We start from the raw sequence: 25,327 nt of genomic DNA, 5'->3' as shown, positions 1-25,327 counted from the left end.
TCGACGCGTTGCCATAGCGGACGATAATTATTTCTGCGTTAGCCATAATTATTGCCCGGGTGGCAATTAATTCCTGCCCAGCCGGCAATTAATTTATTGCGGCTTGATTAATTGCCGCGTGCTCGCCGTCGAAAGACAGTTCGTTACTGTGCTCGAGCTGCCTTTTATCTGGCTGCAAACTCCAGTTCCGCTTTGACCCTTTTCTGATAAAAGTCCACCAAAGATACCTTTAATTATTTTTATCACCAACGTAGAATTTAATTGCCCCGTTTCATAATTCGTTAAAAACGTTACGTTCAATTTATTTATTTCTTCAATCTTTTGTCGAAGAAATGTGTAGGTCTTCGAAGAGGTGGACGATCTATCGCATTTTTCTTTCGTTATCCAGAAAGGATCGAGGAATAAATGGCGGTCTCCGGGTCCATTTTGCGGATGAGATATTGCGTAGATTTTCACTTTTCACCGTAGCCGAGCCATTTGCGGCGATCTTTGAGATCGACGTCGAAACATCGGTGAAGGATACGTTGTTTGGAAAACACGATTCGTTCCGTGCCTCGACCATTGTGGTCCCAGGACCCGTCGAATTTTTCAAAATCGACCAGGTAGGCTCCCCTTTCGTCACGCTAGTTTTTCCCTTCCTGTAAACGATCAATGGAAAAGGTGGAGGTCGAATGAAATAAAATCGTTTTCTCTTCGTTCATTTATTATTACACGTACAAAAAGGGAAATAACAGATTTCTAATTCTCTTTCTAATGTTTATTGGAAACCTTGATACACTCGAGCTTAATTATAAATATCATGTATCGTACCGTACTATATTTACAAGTAATTCGATCGAGCAGGTGGATGTTGTTGCTATCTGTCGTTTGAGAGCGAAGTATTTGGAAAAAAAAAAAAAATAGAATAACGAAAATGTCTACGGCGTTCGATCTTGACGAGAACGTAGAAATAATTTCGGAACGACCAGGAGGGGAAATTAATATTTCACTGGTTGGCGAAAGGACGTTCGCGCGGGAACCGCGAAATTCCGTCGTTAAATATTAAGACGAGAGCTGAGCTACGTTTCTTTGGCTCCCCCGATACGCACGGGGTGATCTCGCAAAATATTATTTAATCCTCACTGGCCGTTCGCGCTCGTTGCAATTCCTGCGATACTCCTGCTTCTCGAAACAAATTAAAAAAAAAAAAAGAATTAAACGTTAGAAGACACATTTGGACGCTGCGTTATATACCATATGCATATGAGTATAAACCTAGATACTGTAGAGCTGTTTATTATAATAGCGATATCTATATCATACGATAATGCATTATTCGCAAACATTCAGAAACTTAAGGTAAAAAAAACGTGTCAGTCGATCGAGGTTCAATTGTTTCTCGAGAATGCAGCTGCAAACCTTTCGAAATATCAAAAATAAATGTTGTCGTTTATAATTCGACATCAGAGATGTAAGAAGGTGAAGATTTGTAAACCTTTCCCGAAAGTTTTATCAGTTTGCAAATTGGATACGATTGATTGTTTGCTCAGCTGCAACTCGAGGCAATGTTAATTTTCTCGTTCCTGAATATGGCGAGTAACGTTATTAGCCATACTTAAATGTACTCTGAATCTCATCAGTGGCCTATGTATCTATTCGTTTCGATCCGGCGTAGCAGCGTTTGCACGAACGAAAAATCAAAGAATTCGAACTTTACCTGCTTTCGCATTTTTCGAATTACGCTTTTTCCTCGATCGTGCACCCGACACCGAGACCGTGGCAAAATCCTCGACTTCTAAATTCGCGGTTGAATCATTATTATCGACGGGCAGCAACTCGTTTGTGCGTACGATAAACGAGGTTTATCCGCGACGAGAGGAAAAGGAAAGAGGATAGCGAGTAGCATTGTCGAGAGTTCGATCTTCAAAGATTCCTACTTCCTCGACGGTGAATCATTCACGCGAAAACCATAATTATTCATCGATCGTGCGATCGGTACGATCCTGTCTCCATAGTCTGTTTTTAAAATTAAACTTTGAACGCGTAATTTTGAAGATCATCCGATCAATCGATTTTAAAAGGTATCGATGGAGTCCGCGTCGTATCGCATTTATCGACAGAGAAAATGTCTTCGGTGATTCCCCGGATAATCTGGTACCGGTGGAAGCATCGGGCAGAAGAAGAAAACAGAGAAACTCGCTTGTACGTTCGGGGAGGCTGCGTTTAATTGATTCTACCCTTGTGGGTCATGTAACTTATACTGTCGGATAAGAGCTTCTCCCTGGCCTGTCGTCGCATCCGCGAACACATGGCCAATATCGTGCCTGCCATGATGCAAAGGAAGCCGCATCCGATTCCTATGATCGTGCTGAGGACCGTTGATCTCAGGCATACTCTGTCGCCCGAAGATTCGCTGGGACCTATAAAATAAAGCGATCGAAATGAAAAATATAGAAAAAAAAGAAAATTTTCCAGCTTTTTCCGGTCAGTGGCAAAAAACGAAAATTTGTTCGACAATTCGTTGAGATTTTGATCCACTAAATGATCAAGATTTTCAATTTTAACGGGTTGGCTAATAAATGAAGGACTTATCGAGCTGAGCAGCTGAGAAAGATATAAATTTACCGCTTCGATAAGCAGTGGTGGAATTTTGGAAGAACTCAGTATCCGCTTCGCCTTCCTGAAGCACGCGCAGCGATTGGAAGAGATTCACGTTCTCTGATAAACTGGTAGCAGGTGTTGAGGGACCACCGATTTCTGGCAACGAACGTTTCGCCACGTTTTTGGCGTTCCTCCAGTGGCATGGTTGACTCTGCAATTACATATAATAATAATGTCGCTTAACCATCTCTGAAAGAGCGATCGTTACAATTATTTTACTCACCGGACATCTACCGTGGCACATTCTAACGTCGCACTCGATGTAGAGAGCCGGCGAACCGGTGAACCTGAACGTCTTCATGTAAGCGAACACTTGGGTCTCGAAGAGTCCGCTTTCTGACCAGGATCCACGGAATCTGCTGATCAGTTTATCGTCCACGGGACATCCGTATTGATCGATCAGCTGGATCCGTTTGTTTCCGCCGTTGTGCGCGTAGCAGTCGTTGACGACGATGTCGAAGCCATCTGATGGGCAAGAAATGAATCTAACTTTTCTAAATGTGAAGCTTGGATTAAAAGCATCAGGAGAAACTCTCTGGTGGACTAATTTTGGTTTCTCTAAAAGAGTAACTCTATTCGTCCCGTTATTCCTTCGAATAACGCCGGGCAGATGTTACGTTAAGCGCCATGCGATTAGGCCTCGGGACTCTTGGGAGACGAGAAGTGTACGAGCGTGAAGCGAAAATGCGTGCATCTACGTCCGCGTACCGTATTTGCTGCGCATGTAGATAATGAGAGTCAGAGGATCGCCGACGCGAACTGGTCCAGCCACTCTAGTTCCAGTGGTCCCGTAACCGTATCTGATTTCCATGTAGCACTCCGGTGGCTGCAGGGTGAACACTACGGGATTTCCCGTCGCCACTCTGGAAGAAGATATCCGCGTTAAGGCTTCTGGAAGAACCAGCTACCCGTTATCTGGTAGCGGAACGACGATATTCATGATCAACATTATGATACCGTTCTCATCTACATCGGGATCACGAGCGATGCTGAACAAAGCTCAAAGTAGATTCTCTATTTTCAAAGGTTCTCTATTTTCACTTTGCTTTCGTTTCACTTACTCGACGTCCAGGAACGGAAAGGTGACGGTCTTCCAGAAATCGTAACCATACTCGCAAGTCACCTTGAAATGTTCGTCGAATTCTTCTTCGATCAACGGGTTGTATTGCACCGTGACGGTGTTCCACATTAGGTTTTTCTGGAATGAGAAAAAAAAATGAAACTTATAAATATCTATTCTACTCTAGCTCTTCCCACGAAGCTTTAGAAATATATTTGACCTCTCTGTAACGTGTCGACTCAATTTAACGTATTATTAGAATGATAGGATGTCGGATGAGAGATCTTCAAAGGGTTAAAAAATATTTCATCTGAAATGTATCAACGAAGGGCTTCATCTTCCCTCAATCTCGACTGATTGCAGTTGAGACGTACGGGGGTGGGTTTCTGAATACCGATATAAATCACGGAACGTTCACGAGCGTTTAATAAATCATAAGCTTCAGGTAACAGAATTATTAGCATCGGCGGTGCCTTGACGATCCGGCGCGTATTAATACGTCGAGTCGCGAGACACGAGTTGGAAGGTGGACGATCTCTAAAGGCCATACGTGGGATAGACAGATTTTTTTTTTCATAGATGTTAATCATTATTATTCCTTGTCAAAAGAAGCCGGTACTCACGCTGAGTTGGTAACGAACAAGGCCGGATTATTCGGTCGGAAGCTGGTCGTTTTACCTACCGTAGGATTCTTTCTGCTGTCCTGATGATGAGTGTTCTCGCCAAGGGTGCCGCACCGATTCAACTGAATGTAGAACTCGTAGTAATCGCGGCCGGTTCCGTTAACGTACATGCAGTCGGGATCGTAAGAGTAGCCTGCAATTAAAATTGATCGTGCTTTATCAACGATCGTTCAGCTATGAAAGCTTACTTATGATTATCATTTGAGGAAAATGCTTGGTAATTATCTAGTCGAGGAGGTTCATTGAAACAATGATCTTTCATTCTTGTAGAGCTCTGATAAAAATGACAAAAGGATACTTGTCAAGAATAGTCTGTATCATGGTAGCAAATTGAGTTCTGCTATGTTCTATCTGAACAATGTGTCTATATACACTGCCGTCTATAAATCACTCTTTAAAACAGAATACTCTTTTTATAATTGGAGATCCACGGTTCAAATCCTTGGTTCTCAACATTATTTTTATTTTGAATGATAATTTGTCTCTTTTTGAATAACTGTTACATAAAAATTATCATAAAAAAAAAAAAAAAATTGTTGGGAACCAAGGATTTGAACCGAGGACCTTCAGATTGCGAGTCCTGGATCCGCTCCGTAGTTAGACACATGACTCGCAATCTAAAGGTCCTCGGTTCAAATCCACGGTTCCCATGATTTTTTTTTTTTTTTTTTAATGATAATTTGTCTTTTTTTGAATAACTAAAATTCTATATAATTCTAAACTAAAATTCTATATTCTATTTTGACTAACTTTAATTATTAATATCTTTTAAACAATTAGCCGTCTGTCCACAAAACGGGGTATAGGCATGTTCAGCTCGACGAGCTCTACAAGCTGGCAAAGTTTCATTAATAAGTGGGTGTAACACTTGGGTAGTTTTCCGTATTAGTAAATTAATTTGTATAGTTTCTCGAGAAACCTCGAGTCCAATTTGCTCCAATTTTAAAAAGAGTATTCTGATTTTAAATTGTGTCCGGTGACTTATTGTCGGCAATGTACATACGATTGCTCTTGAAGGAACTCGAAGAGGAGCATCAGGAACAACGATCGTTTGTTCCTCGGAGATGCATCCGTAGAGGAGAATAGTTTGAAATCACAACGATAGTGAAGAAGAACGAGCTATTTCCAGGTGCATCGCGTGCAGAGAGAAGCAACGCGTTGTGCCTGTTTCAAAATAACGGAAGCACACAGTTTGACCATGCTGGAGACCGGCAAGAGATCTCGTCATGGAAAAAGGAAAATTCTTTGTCGGTGGGCTTGGAAAGATCATCTCGCGATAATTTCTACTATTAGCTCGTCAGCGTGTAACAGTTCGACCGTTGTGTACGACGAGATGATTGCGAGCTCTCGAATCGCGAGGTCGCAGACGTGATAGCACGTACTTTTAATACGAATGCTGGATCACGTACACCTTGCTCGTCCGTGATGTTAATTTCTGAAGGATTCGCGGTTCTTACCTGCCGAGTAAAGTAGCCCCGCGAAAGAGCCGTTGAAACCGATCCTGATCTTCATGTAATCGTCCTGGCACTCCGCTTCGATATCTGTAACAAGATTGCAATTCTTTCATTTTTACCGAATTGGAGTCTGTATGATTTTTAAATTAATTGCGAAATTAGACTAAAATTCAGCCTCTCTTCATGGTCCGTCGTGCGAGAGTTAATTAAGCAGGGATCTTTTGCTAATCAACTTGATATTTTGTTGACTTCAGGATGGAACCGCGACGTTTCGGTGTCGAAATTGTCGGAAAATCGGGCATCCGGCGGGTGGAAAGCAGCGGAAAACCGGTCGCCGATGACGAGTGAAAGTAAAGCAGCGAGCCGAGTCCCCTTATAGGCGCTCTTCGTGGTAAGGAGCCGTTTCCATCGTAAACGACGTAATCCAGCGGGAGTGTGGAAGATGTACGGCGTTTGATGGAGACTGGCGATAGTCACACTTCGGGTAAGTCTCGATGATACAACATTTCGTTGCACTACGCTCCTCTCTTCTCTCTCTCTTCGTTACTCTATCTGTTTAGCGCGTGCTGATGCACACACGCGTTGCACGCGTATTTTCGAGGTATGCACGCACTCTTATTACAATTGCGGATACGTGCTTTGTGTTCATCGGCCGGTAAAACGTCCGAGCGTAGACAATGGAGCTGGTTGCGCAACGACCGATACTCGCTCGAGTACTCCAGCTGAATTTTTCACTCGCCTTTTCGTCCGCGATTTTTCTTCCCATTAACGCCTGCGCTAAATAATTTGCAAGATTCGAAAAGCGGCTTTCTCACAGTCAATCCCAAATCATTTCGTACAGTTGTAATAACAACTTCGTGGCGAACAAAGCGTGCCGAGGCTTAAGTATATCAGCGAAACAGGGAAGATTAGTCAAAGCTCAAACAACTTCCATTTAAATCTCATTACATGGAAACGCGCGGGATGGTGGATTATAGCGAACAAAACGGAACAAAGAAACGATAACTGATGGCCGATGGTTAAGAGTCGATTATAGGAATAGCCGTTCGAGTATCAAGCTTCTTCTTCTTCTTGCGATTATTCCATGAAGACGATTGCTCACCGTCAAGAATCGTTTCTCTAATTACTCGCGTGATCTTGTTTCTTTTGACGTGAAATCACGATCACGATCAGCCGATCCGCGAACCCTTTAATTCGTTCCTAATTTCCTCTTGTCTTATATGTATAGTTTATTAATTGAATAGCAGGTACATTTTCGTACGCGTTATTTTTTAAATAATTTTATTTATCCAAACGAATAATAAACGGGAATAAAGAAGAAAGCTGACGGAAGAGGTGGGAAATGATGACGAAGAGAAGAAGAAGGCGAAAAAGAAATGAAACGAAGCTGAGGCCCGAGGTCGTAGAATCGAGCGTGCAGAGGAGGGTACATTAAACCTAATGGGCCTTCTTTCGCGTAATTGACGATACCGCGGGTGGCCTTCTATACCCCGCAGAGAAGGACTTTACGACTTCATTGAACGTACAGAACCTCGTCTCTCGAGAACGCGTTGAATTCATCATCGACAAACACGAACGCTCCTCGTACACTTTCGTATAAATTGTCTAGTCTTTGAGTTAACTCGTTTCTCCTGCCCCCTGTCCTTGATTTCTTATTATACATTTACAATCAACGCAGCTCGGTTGTTCGATCACAGAGCGCGGAGGTTCGATTTATTCGGGAAAACATTTCGCAGCTGTGCAATTTGGAGAATTACGGTCGACACGGGTCATCGATTCCTCGAGGGAGGAACTGCGTTCCAGAAGAGAGTCGAACAGAGAGATTCAGACACGGATAGTGGTGATCGAGAGGCGTTGAAGGTACACTGTTGAGTACGCCACACGACTTTCCAACACCGTTTTAATTGCGTCCACTCTAACGGTAGCCATTCGCCATCCATCGCGTCCTCAATGGCAGAGTGTCGGGACTTGTTGGTCCAGCCTTTGGATCAATCGATCAACGAGACTCGAACGTTTCCTGCCCGTTGCGGGCCGCAGAGATAATAACGCTGGTAACGGTGTTCGAGGGTGAAAGCGTTCGCTTTCTTGTTGCAACGATAACTGAACCGGGGAACTTGGATATCGATGATCTTTTAGTGTGACAGCTGGCGAAACAATGATATTTATCCGAACGCTTTTGTTTCTGTTCGTTCAAACGAAGACAGCTGAAAAGATTAGGTGAAGGAGTCGAGCGTTTGAATATTGCCGAATTACTCGAAGTCGACGAACTGTTTGAAACAAAAGCGAGCTACTCGAATATTCGAGCCCTCGTAAAACTTCTTTCAGCTCGAATATTCGAGTAGTTCGATTTTTTCGATTTTGAGTAATTCGGCAATATTCAAGCGCTCGACTCGGCCCGAACAATCAGCTCGGCTTGTAGAGTACTCGCGAATACTTACGTTGAACTCGAGTGGTGTTTGGCCTGTACCTCCTATGCTCGCGATCCCAAGTTTCCGGATGTCTCTTCCAATCGTCGTCGCCGACCACCCCCGTACCACCGCCTCCGGCCAGTCCTTGCAGACCCTGAAGAGTCTGAAGAGCTTGCAAATTCGGGCTCAAGGGTCGTCCTTTCAACGAAGGAACTGGAACGTAGGCAGCACCGTCCCCTACGTACACCACCTTTGCAGAAAGCAAACAGAATTATTAATTAAAATTACAAATTTAAGCTCCGTTAATAAGCTGCATTTTTTCAAAGGAATTTCAAAGGTGATTTCAAAGGGAAAAGGACGAAGCGGCGAAAGAAAGGTGAAAAAAGGACGCCACAATCGGGCGCGTGACTAACGCTTTACGAGCTCGTTTCTGCTCGAAAGTGCAGCCGGTGCACTCGTGTCGGGATAATACACGGTTTCGCATGTCGTACCGATGCAACTCGCCGGAGGAATCTTCTTGCTTCGATTTCTCTCGATGCACGAGCACTTACTTTAGAACGCGTTCCATCTTCGATCGCAGCCGATCAAGTTTTTAAAAGCAGGCTTGTTTGCATCGAGATGAATAATTATATTCTGCATCGAATAACCAATCATCTTGTGTTTATATATTTTCATCAAACTTTCAGCTTCAAATCGACATGCCAAGAGTGCAATTTCTCCGATACTTTTATTTCATCGAATGACCAATAACTACGCGTCCCTCGAAGCAATGATACCACGACAAGAAATTCTTCGATCACGCTCTTAAAGACATCTCTATCTCATCCCCGTCCGATCTCATCAAACGAAAACGAAGATCAACAATGTTCATTCATCATCCGCAATTACCGCAAGGATAATAGAGACGAACAAGTGTAAGAGAGAAAAACAAGTTGGTTGCTCTCGCGATTTTCTGCCACTGTACCCTGATAGGTGGTCAGCCACTCCGGTGGGTCATGCAATAGAGAAGGCACGTGGTTGGTGGTAAACGTTGGTCAGAGCAAAAAAGCTAGCAAACAGCCTCCATATGCCGCGGTACAAGTGGAAACAATCGTGTCGTTACATGCTCCTCTTCGTTCGTCCGTTCGTTTCTCGCCTCTTTTTGCTTCCTTTCTTCCTGTAACTCGGCTCTTACATAGCTTCTTCTTGCCAGCCTTCGAACGGATCCTCTTCCCAGCTTGTCCTCCTCGTCTCTGACACGTAACGTTCGCCGGTTCTCGCGTTTTATTTGCACCGAACGTGTTCGGGAATTATTGCTTTTCACGGATTCCACCTTTCAGCCATTTCTGGAACTCGGTTAAAGGGCTGCAGCGAGCGTTTACGGGCTACTAGAGTAGTTAGAGGATCGTTTCGTTGGCTTTATAGAGAAACGAAGGATGCTCTTAGAGGTTCTTCGAAAGATATCCTTTGGAGAAACGTTTGTAAAATGTAGCTCTGCTCGCAGAAAGAGATTTTTGATTTCTCCTTTTTGATACTTTGACGTTTTAACTACAGGATTTCCACGTCGCATGCTCCACAAGCCCAGATAAACTGTTATACTCTATAAATTATCAAGATATTCCAATATCTAGAACCTCAGAGCTACTCTGCTCTTAGAAGCTGTTGCAACATCTCATTTCCTTCCACAAACGCAACAGTATAATCGCTCTAGATTCCTCTTCTTTTCCTCCAATTTTACTCGTAATGTTGGTAATCAACGTGCCGGTTAAATCCGTTTCTAAACGCAGTGCGTGTCATCGTAAACGCGACTCGACGTCCGCGGACGGCGCGGCGCGTTCCTTTCAAGCCGACGATTCCCGTCTCCAGTCTCCTTCGTGATACGAGCACTCATGCGATGATTAACGGTCGCGTGGTTAGGGTGTCGAAAGTCATTAGACTAGCTATGATCGGTCAGATGGCCTAGGTGAATGTACCTATCCCGTCTCCGTTCCTCTCATCCCTCGCCTACACCTGTCCAGCCATCGAAACTGGACCTGATTGTCTTCAATTATTACATCCAAATAATCCCAACATTTATCAATTAATTTTCGTTAAAACTACTCACAGCATCGTGATCGCTAGCTTCGTGCGTCAACGCTTCTCTGGTCTCGTTACGAAGACCATCGTCTTCTTCAGGTCCGGATCCGCTTCCGGCCCAGTAATCCTCGGTCGTCTCGTCCAACACCGAGTCATCCGCGTTTCCGTCGCCATCCGCATTCTCGTGATTCGTCGCCTTGAAAATTTCTACGGTGAATACCCAGTTCGATGGATAATTAATAATGTTTCCTAATTGCGTTTACCTGACATCGAAGAGTGTTCATCGTCAGCAACCAGACGATCGCGTATCTGCAACAGAGGAAATTATTATTACAATGATGTCGCAAGAGCGTGAGAGAGACGTTGTAAGTTATTCCATGCGCGCGTTTCCCGAAGGACCCGGTCCCTACGTGATTCCTCGAGTGTCCCGAGAAGAAACGTGCAGACTCGCGGCGTGCACGTCCGTTCGCGCGGTAACAGGCCTCGGATTCGCGATAATAACGAAGGACAACGGGGCCGGATAGAATCGCGGGAAACCATAATCGGATCATTGCCACGCGTGACTTGGCCTAATCGCGGCGGTGCATCGAGGGAATGCTCGTCGATCCGTCAGCGCGGACCGCGCGGGCCGCATACGAAACCGCTCGTAAGCGGAGACTCTTTAGACCGAAAAGGAACAATGTTCGCCGTGTTTACAAGTTCCCGTGGGATCTTTCCACGCGTATAAAGGAAGAAGAAGATTCGAGATGAGTCACGCTCCTGCGAGATGCAGCAGGATCTAGAAGAGCAGGCTCGATCTTCGAGGCATCAAGCTGGTAGACTTAACGCGTTGCGATCCGTGTCAGCTCTGTTCTCATAGAACCGATGAATTCGTTCTTCCACCTTTCTCGACTTCCTCCTCCTTCTTCTTCTTCTTCTTTTAACAGCCGCTGTCTCCCCGCCCTTCTTCCATCGGTCGCACTTCATCGACTTCCTTTCTACGCTGTAACGGGTCCTGTTTCTTTGACATCGATCTCGTCCGCTTTAACCCTTTGCGGTTCCTCCGTCTCACGCGATAGATCGTCCGCGAGACCGGGTTAGTTGCACGATTTTCACCGAAGAAAAGTTAGGTGACTTTTCTCTCGGAGGAAGGGAAGTCCACTCAGAAATTTTCTTTAATCTTTTCAATCGCAGGAACGAAGGTTCAGATCTCGTTAAAATGATTTCGTACGGTTATCTTGTTTGCGTTACGCCAACAAATCGTCCCGTTCGCTCCGGTTAATTATTATTGTTCGCCGGTTGCCGGTCTGGCTAAATGGAACGGAAGGTGTTAGGCGTGGGACGAGCTCGCGGATCAGGATGGCCGTTAATCATCGCACCGGGTCGAGCGGGCAACACGCGAGTCAAACTTGCACGCGGACTTCTAGCTCTTCGTCGATGCGTAGGCAGATTGAATCGTGTTAATCGTTTATCCAACTCGTTTGTATTATGGAACAATATAAACGTCTACTTTTACTGATAAATCCGTAATTTCATTGCTGGTGAATACATTTACTTATCAAATCAGCATCTGCATACATTACCCAGCAAATGTGTATATTTACTATAAAATATACGAAGCATTAGATGGTAATAAAACAAGGCTGTTAGAACGCTATAATCATTCCAGCAACGTGTGTTTTAATCCTCAAAAATGAGCATTCGAGTCTGAACGTAATTTTCTCCACTTTGCATCTGATAGTCTGAAAATCTCGCTCCCGGAGAAACCGCGTTCCTCTTCGAGTCTCGACCGAGTTCACCTCGACCGGTAATTTCTTCTTCCCTCGGAAATTACGTCGTTGCGGAGCGAAATGAAGCAAAAGAGTGGCTAGGACGAGGTGGAGGAAGAAGGTGACTGGGAAGGTAGATCGAGGGACGATCGTCTTTCAATTCCGTTAGTTGGCGTCAGGTAGCGGGTGACTTGGAAGGTTTTCAGTCGCCTCAGGCACGCCGGAAAATCTAGGAACATCCGTGAATCCGCGTCGCGGGACAAACGTTCGTAATTGCACGGCCGTTCCTAACCGCGAGCGATCCGCTCCGTTTCAAGGAAACTAAAGTTCAGATATCGTACAGTTAGCAATTTGAAAGTCAGATTGCGAGGACGCTTGCTTATCAAGTTTCTGTGCAAATTACTTGCTGCTTCTTATATACTAATGAGCGATTTTGTTTTTCCTTTTTACAAACTCATCCGACGGCTTTTTTCGCGTTGACGTCAATTTCTTTAAAACATTGCTCGAACCTATTAATCTCTCGCGCTGGATATTGATTGACGGATGAAACGAGCTGTCAGTTCAAATCATTTCTATAGATTCTCAGGAAACTCGGAGAAGTTAGTCGATAAACTGTTTGAAAACGCATTCCCGAAATTTTTATCACGAAAAATTGCACACTTTTTTGTGGATGTTAATTACTCGGCTGCGAACGGGAAGCGAGGCTCTTTTACCGTTCTTAATCAATTCCCACCTCGATTCTCAGCGTTCCAACTTTTCTGTGAGAATGAAGAATTTAAGAAACAAGAACGATCTTTGATGAGGTAGAAAGAAAATGGAATTCAACCTTTGAATCTAGGTAACTATCGCGATAAATCCACCCGCGCGATCCCTAGGGGAAACGAGCGATTACATAAATTTCTTGCCGGTCAGCTGTAGAACGGAAAAAACTAGTCGAGCTCGAACCGACGACATAAATTCATATTTCCCAGCGTTTATGCACGGTAATACGTAGCTATAAGGTACGTGCTCTCTGGCCAACAATCCGTGATTTGCGGTTAACCACCGTCCGCTGAGAATCGTCTGCTCTTGCTGCGACACCGGCTACCAGCCAATCACCGAGTCGTTAGAAAACTTGGATCATGCACCAAAGTGACGATCCACGTTTTCGTCCAAGTCCGTGACATTTGATTAAGCAAAGCACGTACCTTGCAAGGTCTCTTTTTATTTATCTGTTTACTCGTCCCATTTATTTGCATACCACTACCTTCCACACCAGTAAAATCCGTGTACTTTATAAAATATTGCTTGTCGTTTATTCGAAAATGTAATGCGTCGTCTAAGAAATCGTGTAAGATACAAATCGTACATAGTCGGTTTTCAAAGTTTGAAGAATATAAAAAGGAACTCGTTAATAAATGCTGTTCGAGGCATTAAATCACGATATTGTGATTAAATAAGCCGGTGTTTGGCCCCGGTGTGACTTTAATGTTTCATATCGCACGCGATTTATAGAATTATTCATAGCGTACCAGGCAAATCTAACGTCTCGTTCATCTTGCTAATTAAATGAATGATTAATCACGATACATGAACTTTTTATGGGTTACCGGATTTCGCACGGTTGAATATTTAAACGATTCGCGTTCGCGTCGTTTGATACACCGGTTGGATCGATAGATCACCACTTCCGCTTTTCAATCTTTTCGCGTGCATCGCTGTTTCGCGTTCAACGCGATGCTGTTCCATTTGGCCTTCCTGTCTCGATAGATTACTATGGATTTAACATTTTTCGTACTCTGATTTAATTACGGTCGGTGGAATCGAGGTCTTAAGTACTGTTAGAAATACCACTAACCAGAAACACGATGATCGTTCAGTTCAATTTGCTTTCTCGCTCGTCTCTATTATCGAACCTATAAATTTTCTTCAAAAATTCCTGCTTTATCCTTGCAACGCAAATCCAAAGAACCTAAATGCAAATGAAAAAAACCTTAAAATCCTGGAGAAAACAGCATCCAGGATTTCTCTCACGAGATAGAACGTTTATCTCCCGAGTCCCCGGGGGGGCGAGCGCGCGGTACTTAATTGCAGTTAGATGCAAATTCGTTGGATCCGGGAAAGGAATAAAGATAGAAGAGAACCGACGAATATGGTGCAGGGTGCAGTCTATCCCGCGATTATCGTGATTCATACGCGATGGGGATCGCTTAATGAAGATGCACTCGACCAGGTAACATCCCGCAACGCAACAGGCACCGTACTCGGCGCGGCGTATTAATTAAATGGAAGAGCGGCTCGTGTAATCGGATTTTTCGCGTTTTCCCTGCCTCGTCCCGAGTCGGAAACCGGGTGAACGAATGGCGATGAACGGGTGATTGATTCATCGTTGCCTCGAATGTTAACTCCGGACGGGTATACGCGGCATGGATCAAGTTCGATCCATCTACGAGGAGATAGACATCGTACGATATATCGAACGCGTCGACAGGATGTTCCAGGCGTTATTGACGATTTAGCGAGTCGTTAGCTGGATTGCAGTTAATGCACCGAGGATGCACCGAGGATGCATCTGATCGACACTAGGTGCGCTGGGATAAATGGAGCGTACACGGCGATGATTCTTTCCTGACGTGTTATTGATATTACTTAATGGATCGACCTTCTTTTTCTGCATTGTACTCGATCAGGATGTTAGAGAGAAATTATACTTGCACTTGTACCTGTCCGGTACATCACCAATCATTCAACATATTGGAGAATTTACTGCGGGAGAAACAAGGCTGTAATATCGGTAATTATTACCTGGAAGCACAAAGTTTTACGATTGCGATATCGATGATATTGGTTGAAACCTGTAGCAAGTACCATAATGACGATAAAAGGTGTTCTTCCAGGAACCTTTGATACCGTTCACTTTTATAGTTCATCATCGCGTTTCGCGAAATGCACTTGCCTTCGCTTCGAAATATTTCCTTTTTCGGAAACAGGAATGCAGTTGGTGCAAGTTTTACCTTTCAGAATGAATCGAATAAATAAACGATGGCGTGCATCGCGAATTCTTGCATACAACATGAATATCGAGGACGAAAGCGTCGAGCAACGGCACTTTCTTCGAGGATCGATCCAAGGTGCGATCGCTCAAGGTCATCGATCCGTCGATCGGCAACACGTATTCATCTGTACGTAGATCGACGCGGTGCCGCTATTTCGAAGCGTTTACCGGGGTCGTTGACGGTACAACACAGGTAGTTGCATCATTACAAGTTAATAGCGATCTAGGATTAACTTGCGACCTTTGAGGCTACCGTTCGCCGATCACGATGACCTTAATCTTATTCGTCATCAAATTGAATTAGCGATTATACTCCTCGGGTTAACCGGGGGACTAACTGGTATTTTTTAATTTTAAGATCAGATATAATCTAACTTATCATCTTCGAAGGGTTAATAAAATAGCAAAGTACAGTGGTACCTCGATATACGACCTTAATCCGGTTCTGATGTTTGAACTTTACAATCTAAACACTGTTTATGTCATGAACAACATTTAAACGATTTCCTAGAAATTTATAAAGAATATTCACTAGTTTATTTAACATAAATGAAACCTAATTATAGATTCTAAATTAACAAACCAAATGAAATAAACTTTATGTGTTATACGATATCTTTACATCAACTCCGAATATAATTGATTATTAATTTAATTTTTCCTCCGAAATAATTAATTAAAAATGACACAAAATTCACAGAAAAAATTTATGTCGTATTCCGTATACCGAGGTACCACTGTAACTGTTCAGAAGATCCTAAGATCTGAGATCATTTCTGTTGCATTCTTCTCTCGAGATTAAACGCTGGCTACGCCTAAATAGAATTCGACGATTACTCGCATAAATTCGAAGGATTTACAAGGAGGTACGGAGTAACGATTACGCGAACTTATCATCTGCATTCGCGTTTAAAGATGGTCGCGAAACGACGCTGACCTCGTTTACGGAAGACGAGTTCGGCTGGTCAACGGACCGTGAACAAGTTATACGAGCGCACAAAGTTCATATTTCTTGCGAACGTGATTTCACGCGGTAATTTTCCCGGCGATTTTATCGATCAAGACAGGATGAAGGGGATGATGATGATCGAAACCCGGTGGAATTCAATTTTCCTCTTACCCGGTGTGTCTTGTTTATTAAAACGAGAAACGTCTACTTGTTGCTTCTTTATCACTCGTGTTCTTACGTCGAAAGAATGAAATAAAACGCGAACGAGGATCGACAGACGAAAAAATATCTGAGCGTGATTCAGATAGTAACGAGGGAAAATGTTGAACAGGGGGTGAAGAGGGACGAATGATACACGAGACCCGTTACCGTTGCTTTTAACTCGGTTCGATGCGAAACGAGATTACCCTAATGCACCGTTCGCGATAATTATTATGCTGCAACATCGACGATCCAGGGAAAAGAAATAATGGGTAATATACGAGGTGTTCCAAGCTATCGTTCTAAAATTAGTAGAAAATTGATAAGTAATTCATTAGGCAAAATTGAGACGTGTGACGCAATCGTTATCAATGACCGATGACAAGAGTCAATATAACATGCCAAAGAGGTATCGAAATCGGCAAGGATGAGATATTAATGAGGAGGTAGCAAAAACTTGTTCGCAACTCGATCGCAATTCTCGTGGTACGAGGTATCGTTAAGATTTATGTGCTTGATACGTCTGTCTTTGATTAAACTAGCTTAACTAGCAACTTAATCGATTAAGTAACCCGTGTTCTGCTTAATTTCTTACACGAATCAGCTTTCATTCGAGATTTCAGAGCAGCATGTTTGTTGAAATACAAACTGATGTTGAATTTTCTTCCTGATAAATTAAAATAAGAGCGTATTATTAACCAACGGTAATGATGCTGAGGTGGGTCTTTATTAAATATCCTTTCTTGACTCTTCCTGAACGTTTTGTACTCGAAGATCATCCGAAGCCTACCTGGTTAATTATCAGCCGTTTCTCAAAAGCTCTGCCGCGGTTAATAAAATAAGGATGAGTAAGAAACTAGAAGGAGAAGATTCATAGGGTTGCCGATAACGACTACCATATTACATTTATATAGCCGCCGGATGCATGGACTTCCCGTGTCACTCGATTTCTACTCGTTTTGCAAAGAAAAGGCAAATCAACGTCTTCCTGCTCGTGCGGCACACAAGGCGTGCGCCTTCTTCGCCTTCTATTGTAAGAATCGTCCTGTTACCCGGGTTTCCTTGGCCACGTAAACGTTGCTCTACATGTTCAACGATGGATCTTCGGGCAATTGGTCGGAACGATTCGCGGAAATCTGTTGGAAGTTCTGATGGAATGCCGTGTCTAGTAATTGCCAGGTTCCTTTTCCTTTTTTTTTCATTGAATATAGCTACTTTTTTGTGGATCTTCAAAGGCGGACAGAAAGTTTTTGCAATTCCTTCTTCTAAGTAGCCATTACGATTCCTGGGTGGAATTTGTAAGAATGTAAATCTCGTTGCCACTCGGTAGACTTTCTATTACTGTTATTTCAAAAAGAAACGATTACTTGTTCTGAGTCGCAGGAAAAATCCATGACTTTCGGAATTTTACGTTCTTTTTCGAATTCTAATCGGTATCCGACAGAGTAGAGACAGATAAATTCAAGCAGACATCGAAAGCGTTGAAAAATGGATCACGGACGATTAGCAGCGCGATCGCGGGTATCGATCGTTCGATGAATTCTTCGATAACCGAGCGATTTTATTGGCTAACAACGGCTTCTAGAATGAATTCCGGGCGTCGATAAATTCATGCGGAGCCGGAGACGAGCGCGGAAGAGAATGTTTGGTCACGCGTGGTTGCGGACCTTTAAAGTTGCTTAGACTCGCGAGGAAACGGTTGCCTTGCCTTGAATCGGCATTAAACCTTCGATTTACATGTTACATAAATTACGCGGGATTAGAGCGTGCACCGCGGGAGGAACTGTTATCATCTCGAGTCCGCTGTGATACTCGTTATCTTACAATAACGTGGTGAATTGGTCGGTTGATTCAGTGGATCGGTTCAGACATTACATCTTGTGTTTATGGACTGGTTTAGATCTGGGTTACACTCGGTTTAATCAAGCAATTAAAAGAAAGGAAAACAGCAAACGAGATATGGGAGCCATTCGAGTTGGAGTGGCAATTCTAGATAGCAAATTGAAACATTAACTGGAAAAATTCATTCATTTTCTCAGTGGTACTACACTCGATCTGAGTCGAGGTAGACGATAATTTACAAGAGGTGAGATAAACGACAGGAATATTTCAGTCAATGGGGTGATTAGCGACCAGTACTGCCAATTTAGTATAACCGAGTCATTAAAAAGGAAATGAAAATTTTCAATATCGATACATTCGAAATCAACGTCCCATTTATATTTCCTTATTTTATGAAAAATGTAGTTTATGACACTGGGACGTTAATATCGCCCCTATAAATTACAATGAGAAACTGAAGGATTAAATTGGAAAATCAAACGACGATAACATTTGTAATCATTAACATAATGCGCCGTACTAAACGTAGATATTTTCCCTGTAACAGCGAACGTGTTAATGCTTAACGCTTTATCGCTAAGCAATTTGTATACCTAACTAAGGATGATCTTGAATAATTACTTGCTCGCGAGATAACTGTTAACAGAATATCTTCGTTCTGTAGGTATTATACAATCAATCTATCCTCCTAAATCATAAGAATATTTGAAAACAGTAATTGAGACATTTTTGCAATTGACTCACGAGCACGTTGAACAAATTTCACCTGACCATTCAATTATCAATCTTTCCAAACAATTTCATAAAATTTGCACGCTTGAAATCAGTCTAAAATCACTGACGAACAAGTTCATCGTTCCAAGAATCGGCGTGCATTCCCGGTAAATGAGCGTTTCGAGGCGGGATAGAAACAAAAATCGCGCAAGAAATTATCTAGTACGCGTTCGTGGAAATTTATTTGATCAATCAGCTGAGAGGAAACGATCGGGCGCACACGTATCGCGATGATTATCGGTTCATTAATTTCTTCTCGCTCAGACGTCGTGATTATTATACAGTCACGTGCTATGAAATCTAAAGTTTTTTGTTGCACAGCTCGCGAGCCGTGAGTTTCTTTCGATCGCGGATTTCTTGTCAACTCGCACGATATAATAGCTTCTTCTGAAATCGTAAATGACGTTTCTCGGTTTCTCACAAAGTGCCTCGATCGTTCTTCTTTTCCGGTTCTTCTCTCTCCTTTTTTTAATAAATTCCTTCGCGTCCACGAATTCAATTATCAGACTCTATTACGCGAACGTCAGCCTCCGGATGATCAGCTTCGCGTAAATTTCATTTTTAAACATTCGAATAAAATTCTCGAAATTTTATCTCTGTTAGTATAAAGTTTCTTCCTCTTTTCTGTACGCATTAAACCAATGTACCCGGTGTTGATACTTAACGGGAGATTCCTCTAATTTAGTCCGGAGGCTGGTATGCGCGTAAAACCGCTCCGATAGCCAGCTGGAGATAAATGGCGCCACTTAAGCAGGTGTTGCTTCGACGCGTCAAATTTTTACTAATTAAACCAGCGATATTGCTTGGATGTTTGGCCGTATACGTTGCACTGGTCATAAATTTAACCGAGCTACCTTTTATTAGATAAAACGCTCCGTCACCTCTGAAGATCTTACAGCCTGCAGGCTAATTGATACGACCGCTTTTCAACGTTGTTTATCTAATGAATCGCGAAAAATAGCAGGGAAATATATTCCGGCCTGATGTAGCGGTGCGAGGCTAGTCAATTTTGTACGCTCGAGCGTGCGTATCAAAAGTAGCATGATTGGAACGATGGTGAACGATGCTTTTCATGGTGTTGTAGAAAGGTGGAGTAATAGGCGCAGGTGCCACTTTGTGGATATTTTAATTTGCCTCGTTATTAGATTGAGCCATTGCATCTTTATGGTAATTCATGATAATTATTGTGTTACGTTCGATTGGTTCAGTGATACCTGATATATTAATCTTTTGATTGCTGTGGACGCACATATGCGTCGACCATGCGTTGACTGCAGCAGTGAAAATGGACATTTCTTACGAGACGTATTAAAGCTCTAAGAATAGGAATCGTTAATTTTCAAATTTCAAATGTCAAGTTATTAATTTGGCACTTCACATTATTATTCTATCGTTTTCTTAATTATGGGACCGGTGACACCCATGGCATTCAACGTGTTGAATAAAAATTATCAACGCGTATTACTAATTACACACCATATGTCGTCACATTATATGACAAAACACTGAAAAAGAAAAAGAAATGAAAAGATAAACTGAGAAATGAAATAGAATTTCAAAAAAAGTAATAAGTATTATTGTCTTGATTCTTATTTTGTACATACAGAACATTTAAGTCTAGAATCCTCAGCAGTCAAAGGGTTATACTTGTCAAAGTGTCTATAATATACAGTGATTCACGAAATTGATCACATAATAACAATGTTCCTAGTTTTCTTGAAATACGACTAATATTTCTTTTCTTTTTATTAAGATAACTTAAATTATTGATCAAATTATTGATCTATAATCAGTCCCTATATTTTGATTAATTTCGTGAGTCACTGTATAAACAAGTTTAACATTGACACTGTTTTATCAAGTATGCAAATTGAGTGCAAGTATATAATTTCACTTTTTAATCCACGTAAGTACCCTCCCCATGCTTCCATAGAAACAATTTGATTAGAAATTTCAAGTTAGTACAGCTAACCCCCATGGGAGGTAATGTAAGGTAATTAGAATCACGAAGGAAAGTATCATGATGATCGTTGATCGTCTCGCGATTAAGTGCCAGGAGAAAATTCGCTCTCCATTGAATTCAGCGTGATAAAGGAACGATCTTGGCCTGGGTTAACATCAGCTGGGAAATAGGTCAGAGCCACGTTAGATCGCTCGGTTATCTCATTTCGCGTTGTATCTATCTGCTCGCATTTTTTTAACCCTTCCTCCTCGCACTGCCTCTCGGTTTTCCACGAGTTACGCCAAGGATCGGGATATTATAACTGTTTATTTTAATCTACATCATCGGCATCTACGCAACGATAAATCTAGCCTGGACGTTTCGTAGCATCGTTCGTTCTTCTCGATCTCCTTTCTCATCCACCTCCTCCTTCTACTTCTTCTTCTTCTCTTTGTTGCCGTGTGGTGAACGTAATTTGCCGTACTTTCGTTCGTGCCTTGTTACGCAGGAAACCGACCGTCTGAACAATGCACGGCTCTATCTACTGTGCGATCGCGAGATCAGCCAATGATCTACCGAGCGAAATGACCATTAATAACGAATCTCAGTTGGATGATTTTGGGGCTTGCACGGTAGCCGTTTATCTTCTCCCGCGACGGTATTTCGTAAACCCAGATACCGAATTTCATTGTCGATCCTTTCGAAATTCGTTTCTTCTAATCGGGAAATCAATTGGTTTGCAACATCAGGGTAAATCAGTTAACACCGAAACGAGAGAGGATCTAAAATGAAATTTAAATTATCCAACGATCGCAGGGAGTATAATTGAAGATTGAATTTGACCTAGAGACCGTAGCAAGTATCCTAGATAATACTAATTACAGGATTATTCGATGGAACAAAAGGAGTTACTCGTTTAACGAAACAACCGGCTATCGCCGCACCTTAGATGCTTCATTTTCGCGTTGCCGCGTTTCCGGTCGGTCGAGAGGATTACAAAGAACCGAGCCGAGGTAGTCGTTAACGGAAAACGCGGCTCGATGCAGGCGCGCACGCGTTACTTTCAGACTAATGAGCGTTTACCATACGTGGTTGAAACGGTAACGAGCGATCCACGTGCCAGGGGAATAATTTATCACCAGGCAATAAATTACGAACAATGCTATTCAACCGTTTTCCCAGAGCACCATATTTCTGACCACGTTTCAAGTCGCTCAAAGGAAGATTTATAATTTTCTTTTTAAATCCCCAATTTGGAAAATCCATTAGTAATTTTAATCGTATCAGTCTATTGGCGAGATGAGATTGCGCAGAAAGTGACGTGGAAAAGTTGAAGCCTCAAGGTTTTCCTCTGGCAACGGTAAACGGTCGATTAAGAAGACGTTCGCAGCGCGATCTCAGATCGGGATTCAAACGTTATGGATGCGATTTTGCGTTTAACGATCGACGCAGGTGCATCGGCGAGGAGGAAAAGGCACGCTTCTAACGGTACGGAGACGCCTGATCGATTCGCACGGCTTGGATGCGCTTCCCTCCGCTCCGCGAACAAAACGAAACGAAACGCACCGATGCCCGTTTGCAGGGAAATTGATAGTTGCAGAAGGGAATTGTAGCAATTCTCAGCGAGTATTTTCCCCGACTCTCGATTGCCGTCGATTCGTGTAAAACCATCTTCTCGGATCCGTGAAGGCACAGACTTACCGGCCGCTTTACGATCCGACCGACCGGATCGGTTCGCTTCGCGATCTTTAGCGTAACACCAAATCAGCTGCTCTTGGAAAATACTACTTGCAGGAATATTACGTGAAATTGGTGTAACGATGTCGAGAACGCAGGCTTAAATGATCAAATACAGTCTGAGTCATCGTAGAACGAATACTGAGAAGGGATAAATAAATTTTCTGTATATTTCATCGTTGTACGATGGTTAACTATGACGAGACGTAAATGAAATCATCGGATAGACGATCCATTTTCCGTCGAACACCATTCGATCTTCTTGAATCAATCATAAACAAGGTGCATTGAACTCGAGATGGGTGCAAAGAGGGTGCAGGTTTTCTCACGGCGTTGGTCAAGGACGAAAAATAGTTGATAGAACGGCATGCATGGAACAAGGGGTTTCAACAGAGATAGGCACCGGTTGTTAATTAATCAGAAAATTGATTAATAGACGAGGTGGCTAAAGGGCAACGAAAAGAGGAAAAAGTTTCAAGAGGGTAGCTCGACGAAATAAGGAAATCGCGTAGAAATTGAATCACGTTTAATCATTTATCGCGTTGATTAATAAACGTCCATCAGCTGGAACGTCTTCTGCGATATCGGAGCCATGCACGAACGCGATATCATCTTTCATTCTTGATCAATGAAAAGTATGGAAAGAAAAGTCACAGATAAAATTGTTTCTCACGCTTGTATATAAGACTAGAGGATTTACCTTTGAAACAAAGGTACACGATAATCGGCTCGATTCTTCGGCAAATTGCCGGAGCGTGTCGTGAGACTTGCCAGAAAATGTAGAGCGAACAGAATCACCTCGGGGCTCGAAATTCCGATTGAAAGAAGTTGGGAAGAAACGCGGTTAATCAATTGGCAAATTGTTGGCCGTTACTCGAAGCGCGATCCTCTTGAAATCGATTCCCTCGATGACCGTGTGCTTTCGTTCTTTGCCAACTCTGACTGCTCCCTCGAGCGAGATCCGTGCGATTAATCGAAACGTGGACGACACTCGATTCCCCTCGAACCAGTCGTTTTTCAGCAGTCAGGCTATCGCACTGCTGGCGATCTAGATCGACTGAGAATTGAACGATCGCTGGATTTCTTAGAATAAATCTAGCACTAAGAAATTAGGACTTTGATTTATTGAAAAATTCTACATAAAATTTAATTTAATTTAATTGACTTACTTATTCGACTGGCGGATAGCCTTTAATTTGTGCCTAATATCCATTAGAATTGGAGCAAGGTTAAATAATGTCCTTGGAACGCAACGAACAGTTATCTAACATAGAATAATTTGGAATTGGCACGATTTTCGTTCGCCGAATCGTTGAAAGTCGCATTGTTTCCCGCCAGATAGAATTCCTCCGGCCACTTGTTTGCTCTGTTGGACGTAACGAAACATTTATTCGCGACGGTCTATAAAATACCACGGATCTCTCGATACCCATCGTGTCCTCTCGCTTTGAATATCGAAGTCGGTGAGCTTTGTGAAATTCCTTCGGCGAACAATCACCGTACCCTTACCCACACATCGATCGAAATTAATTAGCGAACGAATAACTCGCGGCGAATCTAAAATGCAAAGACAGATCAATTAAGTCGGCGGCTTGGATAAGGATCGTAACTAAATTCTAATTACCAGCAATCAGGCTGGTACGATTAATCGATAAGCAAAGGAGATTTATGAGATTCTCGTGAATAATCTGAAGATTCCCCGGGGATTATCGATTCGGATTAAATTGGTGTACACCAGTCGGGTCTCGTTAAACCGTGTTTGATCTGCTGCGACGAACATCTTTTTCCTTTTGTCGAATTCAATTCAGGAAGATGTATAAATAAACATTGATTTATAATAATTAATATCAGTATCGAAAGAAGGTGAAAACTTTTATGGATTGCGTGGATTAAGCGATCTAATTGTCGATTATTCATCCGGTGGCAAAATTATACCGCTACGTCGGGGAATTTGCTTCCGTAAGAGTTCGCCTGAAAATTATATGCTTCTAAGAGCAAACGTCGATACCCTTAAGATTATCGGCCCGCGGGCAAACGATGATAAATTATCACGGCCGAGAAAAGTGGTCGAGAACTCAAAGTGAAACTTTTCATGATATTCATAGTCCTGCAACTTCTATTTCAGAATGTTTGCAAAATTAGAAACAAGGAAAAGAATCTCAAGCATCTAAACAGTAAGCTAAAGATAGTAAGTTTTCAAGTCCAAGGATGTATAAATTGATGAAACAAAAAAATCATGTGTCATCGTTTATCGGAATGGAAAGAAAAATTCCATATTCCAGTTGATTAAATTTCTGAGATAGCAGAAGTTTCCAAAGTAAAAAGCAGAATCTCGGGAATCTAAATTAACTGATAAACCTAAGGATCGTAAACAACGGAGAGGTCCGTTTCGTACATTAGAATCCGAGGGAAGAACCGCGTATTCCAGTTATAAATTTCTGAAATAACGCAAATTTCAAAGCTCCATTGATCCCTGGCTAAATTCCGTAAGGCAGGAAGGCAAACCTGTCCGAAGATTAGTAGAACAAACGTTCCGACGCGTTGCGTAATGCCGTAATTTCATGCAGAACCCGTCAGGTGTACCCGTAGAGTCGATTTTTCCATCTATCCGATGTGGTCGTATTTTTGATCGGTGGATCCTCGGATCGAGAGCAACCAGCAGGATGTCTGATGAGACACGGGACTGGTCGTAACGCGATCCTCGTAACCGCGGGCTAGGATAACTAGGTAACGGGTAGCAGCAACAGCAGCCGCTAAACGCGTTTCGTCCTCTCCTATTGCCTTCTATATGCATCCTGAA

The 25,327-nt window shown here is 42.7% G+C and overlaps 1 protein-coding gene across 2 annotated transcripts in view; it reads right to left on the bottom strand.

The window, feature by feature from the left end:
• Window positions 1-783: 783 nt before the first annotated feature.
• Window positions 784-25,327, bottom strand: part of LOC114878779 — a 45,612-nt gene continuing 21,068 nt past the window's right edge. The window contains exons 1-11 of one of the 2 annotated variants that reach the window (XM_029192947.2): window positions 13,236-13,372; window positions 10,564-10,609; window positions 10,329-10,496; window positions 8,276-8,495; window positions 5,841-5,924; window positions 4,383-4,516; window positions 3,702-3,838; window positions 3,349-3,503; window positions 2,864-3,105; window positions 2,605-2,791; window positions 784-2,399 (exon numbers count right to left, since the gene is read on the bottom strand). In XM_029192947.2, coding sequence (XP_029048780.1) covers window positions 2,203-2,399; window positions 2,605-2,791; window positions 2,864-3,105; window positions 3,349-3,503; window positions 3,702-3,838; window positions 4,383-4,516; window positions 5,841-5,924; window positions 8,276-8,495; window positions 10,329-10,496; window positions 10,564-10,584 — 1,545 coding nt within the window. In that variant the 5' untranslated portion in view covers window positions 10,585-10,609; window positions 13,236-13,372 and the 3' untranslated portion in view covers window positions 784-2,202. Of the gene's footprint in view, window positions 2,400-2,604; window positions 2,792-2,863; window positions 3,106-3,348; window positions 3,504-3,701; window positions 3,839-4,382; window positions 4,517-5,840; window positions 5,925-8,275; window positions 8,496-10,328; window positions 10,497-10,563; window positions 10,610-13,235; window positions 13,373-25,327 lie in introns of those variants that run through there. The other variant, XM_029192946.2, reaches the window with a different exon arrangement.

This window comes from Osmia bicornis, chromosome 13 (assembly GCF_907164935.1).
Source record: "Osmia bicornis bicornis chromosome 13, iOsmBic2.1, whole genome shotgun sequence".
Lineage (NCBI taxonomy): Eukaryota > Metazoa > Arthropoda > Insecta > Hymenoptera > Megachilidae > Osmia > Osmia bicornis.
Note: the sequence above shows the minus strand (reverse complement) of the source record. Positions and strands in the feature narration are given on the sequence as shown.